General features: G+C 33.9%; 1 protein-coding gene across 1 annotated transcript in view; it reads right to left on the bottom strand.

The window, feature by feature from the left end:
• The window catches only part of DCDC1 (doublecortin domain containing 1), a 277601-nt gene that overhangs the window by 39070 nt on the left and 228836 nt on the right, over nt 1–9695 (bottom strand). Inside the window, exons 18-19 of the mRNA XM_023532053.1 lie at nt 4709–4843; nt 4157–4302 (exon numbers count right to left, since the gene is read on the bottom strand). Of these exons, the coding sequence (XP_023387821.1) occupies nt 4157–4302; nt 4709–4843 (281 nt within the window). The remainder of the gene's footprint in view (nt 1–4156; nt 4303–4708; nt 4844–9695) is intronic.

Below are 9695 nucleotides of genomic sequence, written 5' to 3'. Positions count from 1 at the left end.
CCCTCAGCGCTCAGCAAAGTCACTAGTGGGAAAAGAACAAAGGCCTTTCCAATGCAACTAACACAGATGTGCCCAAAGGCAAACTGTCAGAAACAGTTAAGATGACAGCTACTCACAGTTCATTATTTCCTTCTCACAGGTCACTGGGTGACAAGCTGGGTCAGTGTGCTTTGTCGGTTGTCCCAATCCTTCCCCACCCCCTATTCAATTTAAATAAGGATAAAGAGCTCCATTGGATAAACTAATGTAAACAAACAGATTCCTGACACTTAAAGATGCCAGAATAAGATATTTATTTTATTTTGGACCAAATTTAGAATCAAATGTACACACAACTTACTTTAGCCAAGCAAAAAGAGAACCATATTTCCATATCTCACTGACAGAGGAAGCAAAAATATTTTACGTGTTGCTAAAGCAAACAAAAAAACATAACCTATCATGAACTAAGAACCTTCCATTCAGGATCTTACATAGTAAGAAATTTTCCTTTTTTTTAATCAGAAAAAGTTTTCTACATTACAAAAAAAAAAAAAAAAGGGATCAACAATCAGATTGCTTTCCACAAGTGTTTGAAATGTAAATTAAATGAAATGATTCTGACTGTAAATGGAAGAGCCTGGTTTGCAGTGATTATTACAGTTTTTTTTAAGGATATAATTCGAATAACACAAATCAAAATGGCAATAGTCTAATCAAATCTTTTATAATGTAATACACATAAAATTTTAGTAATGACTTAATATAACTATTCAACATGATAATATTCTGCTATAAAATTAATGGAATAAAAATTACTAGGAATGAGGAAGAAAACAGCAGTTAAGAGCATGGTCTATAGATCTAAATGAATGTGGGTTCGAATCCCATCTTCCCCATTAACCAGATGTGTAAATGGGCACATTACAAAGCCACTCTTAATCTGTAGTTTTATGAATTATGAGTACCTCTACAGCCATATTATTATGACAATAAGTAAATTGATCTATCACATTGTTATAAGAATAAAATATTTAGAATAGCAGTTGGCACATGCTAAGTACTCAATATTTATACTCAATAAATAACAGCTATTAAGTTACCTGTTACCAAATTTAGTATATACAAAGCTGACCTGAACCACCATTAGAGGTGTGAAACACCTTGGTTAATCATGACAAGTTACAGTCACATTATTATAAGAGGGTTTTTAAAAAACTCTCATTTCCAAGTGCAAGCCTCTATAAATCAGTTAATCTGGACTATTGGATTCGACAAGAAATCAGAGGTCCACAGTCTCCCTTCATGTTTTCTAGCCCTTATTTAGTCTCTACTGAAACCTGCTTATATTCATATATCTTCTATCAATCCCATTGTAAACTGGTCCACCTCTAGGTGTGTTTCCAAGATATCCAGTCAAAAAATAGGCCCTATTTAAAAACCTGAAGATTTGGAATAATTACAAGAACAAGAACATGAATGGTCAGGCAGAACAATAAGACTTTGGGCTCAGAGAGACTCACCTTAAATTACTAGCTGGAAGGCTTTAGCCAAGTAACTTAATCTCTCTGTGCCTCAATTTCCTTATCAGTGAAACAGAAGTTAATGCCTCTGTTTTACATGCCTCATAGTTTATTGGGAAATAATGCACATAAATCACTCAAGCAAATTCAGTATAAGTTATTAATAATCTAATGTTTTCCCTGATGTTCTAAAATTCTATTTATTTTTCAATTTCTACAATTCAGATCATTTCACATTATTCTTTTATTTTTTGCAGTGATTTGGTTCTTTATTTTGTAAAATTATCATTGATAAAAGCAAAGAAATGTAAATCCCTCTCTTGAAGCTGTGATAATGCACAGATTTCCTTATATTGGAAAAGCATGTAAACCTAACAAGACAACCTAAGGTTCAAAGTAATCAATATGCCAAATTCAGTACCATGTTCTAATTTAGCCCAATAATTCCTTCTGAAATGGGACGAAAGTAATTGCTCTAAGTATTTACTCTTTCCTCGAAATAACTTTGTTAAAGAACAGAAAGAGATGGAGAGAAACTGAAATTACATCTATTGTCGTAAATTGTGAGGGCGGAGAGGAAAATGCAGATAAGTCCCTGTGGCTTTAAGAGAAAAAAAAAGAAAGAAAGAAGAGTTGTAGCCTGAGACACAAACCCAGCAGAATGCCCTGGGGACTTGGGAAATTGCTTATAAAATAAAATCCTAAATATATTTACCAGTCAATTCTTATTGACTAAAAATTACAGATCTAAATACAACTCCCATTAAAAACTCTTTTCTACCTCTATTTGTTTTCAGAACATTTTCACAACTACTACTTACTGACTGCTTACTACATTTCTGGAAATTTAAAGACATCTCATTTAATTCTAACAACTCAAACAGGTATTGTGGTCTGTTACCTGACATTAACTACTTTGTTTTTTTGTTTGTTTGTTTGTTTGGGGGTGGTGGCCTCATATTTCCTAATACTATAAGCCTTTCTCTCACCAGACTCCATTGCTTCAGAGAGATAGAACAACAGAACACGGAAGACAAATCTCTAAATTATCCAATGCCCTCAAACCTCAGAGAAAATATTTCCAGGCGGGGGAAGGAGGGAATCAGAGAGAAGTAGGCAAGTGATCACAGAGATCCCCATATGCTGACCCACCAGGGCCAGGGCCTTGGGATAAACATCAAAACTCCATACAAGTTTTGGAAATCTGAAAGCAGAAGGAACTTGTGCCTCCTTGAGTAGAACCTTGAGAATAATGACAGGCACCAGCATTCTCTCAAAAAGGGTAGAGTGGCTGCCAGGTAAGTCTGGAAAGGTAATCCAGCAACAGCCTCAGAAACAATATTTGAGTTCTCAGTGTCCCAGTGTCCTCGCACCTCCTGTTTTACATGAAAACTTCAAACACTGCTCCCGAGACTTACAGTCTAGTGCTCTGGAAGGAGAGCGGCCTGGTAGTATCGTGGAGCATCAGGCGGTTGAGAGCCTTATGTGTGGCAGGGAATGAAGACCTAGAACTGAAGTTTTCATACTGGTCCAGGACACCCCCGAACTATGACACGGTAAGGTACTAAATTTGTTATTTTGTTTGATTATGCCCTATCTTACTCAAAACGACCAAATCAAAGGATTTGAGGTTTAAATAACAAAGTGATAATAAATAGAAGAATCAGTTTCATTATCAGGAAAAAAAATGTTCCCTTCCTGTCAAATTCTGAGTCAGAAATACATAATTTAAGAATATAAGATAGTTTTAATTGAAATAAAGGTTGCCATGTTCCACACAAACTTACACAATGTTATATGTCAACTATATATTAATAAAGCTGGCTGAAAAAAATTTTTTAAAGAAAATAAAAGTTGTCATCTGTCATCTTCTTTCTTTCTTCATGCAACTGACATTTCTATCCACAGTTAGAATATTTAAACTTAGGAATTCTCTTGAACTTTAATGAGTATGATAAGAATTGTATTACTACTTTAAGAGTACTCCAATCAATAGTTAATTTCAAACAATTACATATTAAAATTGCAGTTTATAAAGTCATTTTGTGATTTACAATGCCAAATCCCAACAAAATAATAATAATGACAATAATAACAATAAACTTTAGTTTTCTAATTTCATAAAGATCAGAGAAATAGTTTCCATTTACAGATCAAGGATAATTTTCAATTGGTTAGTAAAATACTTGATGTTAGTTTTATTCTAGTAATAGAAATTATGTCAATTTGTTAAATTATCATTACTTAAGACCATCTGTTATGTACTCATTCTCAGGTCTAAATATCATATTTTCCTCATGAACATTAGGATTTTTATGAGTGTGGCCTTCTTAAAGACCTCTTGGCATTTTCACAATTGTTTATATGCTCAGTACTGCCTTACCCTAATTATGTTATTTCAGAGTATTTTAGTGCGATCCCGACAGTAACCCTTCCGAAGTATGCTTATATAAACAATACCATACATCGATCTTTAATGAAATACACATAAATGTCACCTCTCTTGATCAAATGTGACCCAAAAACTACTGTGCTTGAAAGCCGAAGGGCTTTTGAGATACTTCAATAATCGTCAAGAAATCAATCTTACATGAAACTGAAGGAAAACATCGAATGTCATTGAGCAATAAAGCTCCATTCTGTCAGTTCCCTACCTCTGAGCAGAAGCCTTAGGATGTTTCTCCTCCAGCTTCCTCACCAGTGCCACTGTCTCCCCAAGAGAACCTTCTGGCATTAAATGGGCGTCTGAAGGCTCTGGCGGTTGCTTCAGACCAGGGATGCTGGCACTTTTTTGTAAAACCTAATAAGTAAAATATAGGAATAATGTGGCAAATTTTCATTGAGTGGAAACATCTAAACTATATACACCCAAAATTTAACATTACACTTTTCATGGTTCTTTCAGCCTTCTCCAACCAGCCCATAAATCATTTTTATGTGGCCAGAACTAAAGAAGGTAATCCTAAGAAAAGTTATAGTGTATCACCATGTATTTAATAAAATCATGTTTATGTAAATTTATATAGACATTTATATAAATATTAATGTGCATATGGATGTTTATATTATGTGTATGATTTTAAACAATCAGTAACATTAAGATGTGAATTTGTGCTTGCCTCCTGAAAACAACGTGAACATTTTTCTTTTTTCAAAAAACATTTTAGAGATCTATTTTTGTCTTGCCTCTGGCTCACTACACTGACCTCTTCTGCTAAGCTGCTGCCATGTTCCTGATGAGCTGTGGTCCAGGCACCATTGTGAATGTGATACTCTGTCTGGGTCACATCCATTTGTGCATTTAGGTCCTCTAGGTAGGTCAGAACAAACTGAGGATAAGCCTGTAGGATGGAAAAAAAAAGTTGTAACAGCCTTGTAAGCAACAGCCAAAAATCTATACAACTAGAATGATGGGAGGATAAATTAGATTAATAAGAAAAAGATCTGGCTAATAAACTTTGTACATTATTATCAATTTCAGATCAAAATCAAGCCAAATAGCTTTAATATTAGATTTCTAATTAATTGTTTAATCTGATCAAGTTTAACTAGATTGCTAACCATCCCCTTTAGAGAGATAAGATTAAAATATTAAAGCCATACTATATATTAATAATAATAGCTAGCATTTTCTAAGTTATTTCTACACAAAAGGTATTATTGTAAATACATTGTTTACATGTAATGTGCAGTTGCTATATTGTTTGAGAATATTCAGTTGTGCTCTGGAAGATAAGAAAACAAATGGGACAGATGAAATTTATTAGCTGCATTAAGCATAGATAAGTTAGTAACCTGAGAAGTGTCAGACAGAAAGTAGAGCATATATATATATGAACGTAGACAGGGATAAAAAAAAAAAGAGAGAGACATGTAATAGTCATGATTTACTAAATAACAAACATGGCCACAAATACTTAGGATACACTAAACAGAAATGAAGTACATGAGACACACAAAAATCATGAGATCTTTAATTGGCCACCTATTGCTGCCTCTCATTTTGGATCTTCTGCTGGATAAAATCTCTAGCTGCCCATCAGGCTAACTGGGGGACCACAGCTTTTGGCCATGTGTACTAGCCAACCAGCTCTCTCATGGAGGAAGTGTGTGTCACTATCTCAGGCAGCTTTTGTCTATTAGGTCCACTTGCTCAAATTTCAACTCTGGTCCTTGTAACCACATAATCAGCAGGGAAGGGTGATGCAACACAGAGAGAATATTCAGGTAACGTGGCCTTTCAACTCATGTGCACCTTAAGTGTGTTAACCTACTCCATCTCTCTTCCCATACATTTTGCTTTGTTTTTTAAATCAATTTAGTAAATTGTGATTTGAGCATTTTAATTCGGTCTGTGTACCTTTCTGTTCCATGAGCTTTAAGATAGCCTATGTAGGAGTATATTTGGAGGCTATCATTGCATCAAAGTAATTTCCCACTTGACAATATGTTTGCATTTTAATCCCTGCAACAGCCTTTTGAAATAGGTATTATTAGTGTGTCCATTTCAAAGATGAGGAAACACACGGGGAGGTTAAGCAGCTTACTCAGTGTCATCCAGATTGTTTACTAGTCCATAAAGCTTAGATATGCTGCCTCAAGTATCATATAAACTTTTTCTTTTTTTATGGTGTAGAATTAAAGTTCCAACCAAACATATGAGGAGATATTCAGTGAATAAAGGGCACTAAGATCCTTATATTGTTATGGAAAAAGATACTGAATGACTTTAAACTTTGTTAGAAAATGTGTAACTAAACATGCATGTTAAAAATGTAAGGCACTCTAGAACCTTAAATGGATATTACTAAATGAAAGCCAACCTTAAAAGGCTATATATTGTATGATGCCAACTACATAAAATTCTGGAAAAGGCAAAACTGTGGACACAGTTTTAAAAATATCAGTGGTTGCCAGGGGTTAGGAGGAAGGGAGGGATGAATAGGTAGAACACAGAGGATATGGGGGGCAGTGAAACTATTCTGTATGATACTATAATGGTGGATGCATATCATTATACATTTATCTAAACCCATTGAATATACAATACCAAGAGTGAGCCCTACTGTAAAGTCTGGACCTTGGGTGATGATGTGTCAATGTAGGTTCAACTGTGAAAAATGCACCACTGTAGTGTGGGATATTGATAGTGGGGGAGGCTGTGCATGTGCAGGGACATGGAGGTATATGGGAGCTCTCTGCACTTTCCACTCAATTTTGCTGTGAACCTTAAACTGCTCTATTAAAATAAACTGCTCTAAAAAATAAAGTCTATTAAAAAATGTAAAAGTAGAAGTGACAAAAAGAATAGATAAATTATACTACAACGAAAGTTAAAAGTTTTGTGCTGCAAACACTGTCACCAAGAAAATGAAAAGACAACCCACAGAATGGGAGAAAATACTTGCAAATCATATGTCTGATAAGGGAAGTGTATCCAAACATGTAGGAAACTGTTACGACTCAATAATAAAAAGACAAATAACTTAATTTAAAAATGAGCAAAAAATCTGAGTAGAAGATATTTCTCCAAAAAAAGGCATACAAATGGCCAATAAACACATGAAAAGATGCCCAACATCACTAATCATTAGGGAAATACAAAACAAAATCTCAATGAGTACCACTCCCCACACTCTAGGATGGTTGTAATCAAAAGACAGAGAATGACAAGAGTCAAGGAGGATGCAAAGAAGTTGGAACCTTCATACATTGATGGTAAAACTACAAAATGATGTAACTGCATTGGAAAACAGTTTGGCCAGTCCTCAAAATATTAAATATGGAGTTATCATATTACCCATGAAATCTACTCCTAGTTATATACCAGCAAGAAATGAAAATAAACATCCACCAACAAACTTCTATAAAAATGTTCATAGCATTATGTACAATAGCCAAATAGTGGAAACAAAAGAAATTAACTGTTTAAATGTCCATTAACTGATAAATAGATGAATAAAAGGTGATATTTCCATGTAATGAAATATTTTTGGCAATAAAAAGAAATAAATTACTAATGCATGCTACAACATGGATGAATTTGGACAACATTATGCTAAGTAGAAGAAATCAGTTATAAAAGACCACATACTGTGTGATTCCATTTATGTTAAATGTCCAGCATAGGCAAATCTATAGAGACACGTGGGGCTTGAGTGAGAGGGTAGAAAGAATGAGGGAGTAGGTCTGAAGTACAAGGTACCTTTTAAGGAGAACAAAGATGTTCTAAAATTAGATCGTGGTGATGGACACACAACTCTGTGAATATGCTGAAAAATACCAAATGGCACACTTCAAATGGGTGAATTGTATGAACAAAAGTGATGTCAGTGTGCATAGAGGCAGATCGTCCAGCCTACTCAATCCTCAAATGACTGCTGCCCCCATTGACACCTTGAATGCAGCCTCCTGAGAGACCCTTGAGTTAGAACACCCAGCTAAACCACTCCCAGATTCCTGGCCCACAGAAACTGGGAGATAATAAATGTTTGTTGGTTTAAGTTACTATGTATGGGGGTAATTTGTTACACAGCAATAAATAACTAATACAAATAAAATATTTAAAAAAAGGAAATGAGTATGTTTGTTTTCCACGATCATTATCAACATTGGATATTCCTAATTTTCCATATTTAACAGGGAGAAAAACTATCGTCATTTTACATTTATTTAAATTTTAGTAAGGTTGAACTTTTTTATTTGGTTTGGCTCTTTTTTCTTCTGTCATGCATTTCCTTTTCATGTCCTTTACTTGTTTTTCTGCTGAAGCATTTATCCTTTTTATAATTGCTATATCAGGAGCATTACATATTAAGAGTATTATTCCATTTTCTGACATTTATGTTGCGAAATTTTCTTTATTTCCCATATCTCTCTACTTACTTTTTCTTATGTTATTTTAGATTTAGAAGTTTTAAAATTTTTTCATATACTCAAAGCCATTAGTTTTTCCTTGATGGATTCTATCTTTATTTATATGTTCATAAAGACATCTACTCACTATTCCTGTGGGTTAGATGCTTTCATCCATGCTTTCTAGAAATCTAGGTATTTTATGGTTCCATGTTCTAATTTAAATCTTTAATTTAGCTGAAACTAGTGGTTTGTATAAAGGAAGTAATCTTTTTCTTTTTGCAAATAGAGGGATGGTTAACTCTAAAAACAAGCAAACAAAAGTAAAAAAACTTACTGAAGTAAAAACAATAACAAAATGAAATACTGTATTTAAATTTGTTCATTATTATTATCATTAATAGCTACAAATTATCAATTAGCTAGAATTGATATGCCAGAGTCTATCAATAGGCCAGAATCTGTGCCGAATACTCAAAATGCTGGTATTAATATCTCTATTTTGCAGACAAAGAATATGAAGCTTGGAAAGGTTAAATGACTTGCCTAAGGCCACACAGCTAATAAGTGGTGGAGCCAAGATTAGTTATTAATATCCTAAAGCAGTAATTCTTTTTTTTAATGAATAGAATGAGCTCCATTTATTATCCAGCTGCAAATAATTATCAAATTATCCTCCATTTTAGCCTTAACTAGATGGATATAGTTTTGGATATGACTAAATTTAGATCTAATTAAAATTTCTAAACCTCTATAAGAATGAAATGCCTCATTAAAAAATAGTTTTGCTCTGTGAATCTAGAATAATTGTAATTTTTTAAAAAAATCAATGATTTTGGAAATGCAATATTAAAATTTTTAGAATCAAAATTCTCTTAAAAGTAAAATGTCTAAAATACAAAAGTATGCTTTATTTGCTAGCTATCAATACTACTGTTAGGAATTAGAACATTATAAATTGTGAGATAAGGAGAGGTAAAAAGGACATCAGAGTAGGTGTGGAAGTTGAGGTACTCAAATTTTGGGAGAGAAAAAAAGAAAATACACTTAAACCTTGGTCCTGCTCCTCCATGTCTGTTGGCAGAAAGGATGATACTTATATAAAACAAAATTACGTTCTTGAGTTATGCGAGTCAGCTCTGTTCAGATATGCCTCAGAATGAAGCCCTCGTGTGCAGGTACAGGCTAGAGCTGGAAGAGTATTTTGGTACTGTCTCAAAATTCTACTTTTTATTTTTACCAAGATGTACAAGCTTTAGTCTTTCTGTGATTGCCAGCATACCAACCTAGAGCCTCAGGAATATAGTGGAGTCAGAAATAGGATAAAAGGAAAGCTGG

This window comes from Pteropus vampyrus, unplaced genomic scaffold (assembly GCF_000151845.1).
Source record: "Pteropus vampyrus isolate Shadow unplaced genomic scaffold, Pvam_2.0 Scaffold76, whole genome shotgun sequence".
Taxonomy (NCBI): domain Eukaryota; kingdom Metazoa; phylum Chordata; class Mammalia; order Chiroptera; family Pteropodidae; genus Pteropus; species Pteropus vampyrus.
Note: the sequence above shows the minus strand (reverse complement) of the source record. Positions and strands in the feature narration are given on the sequence as shown.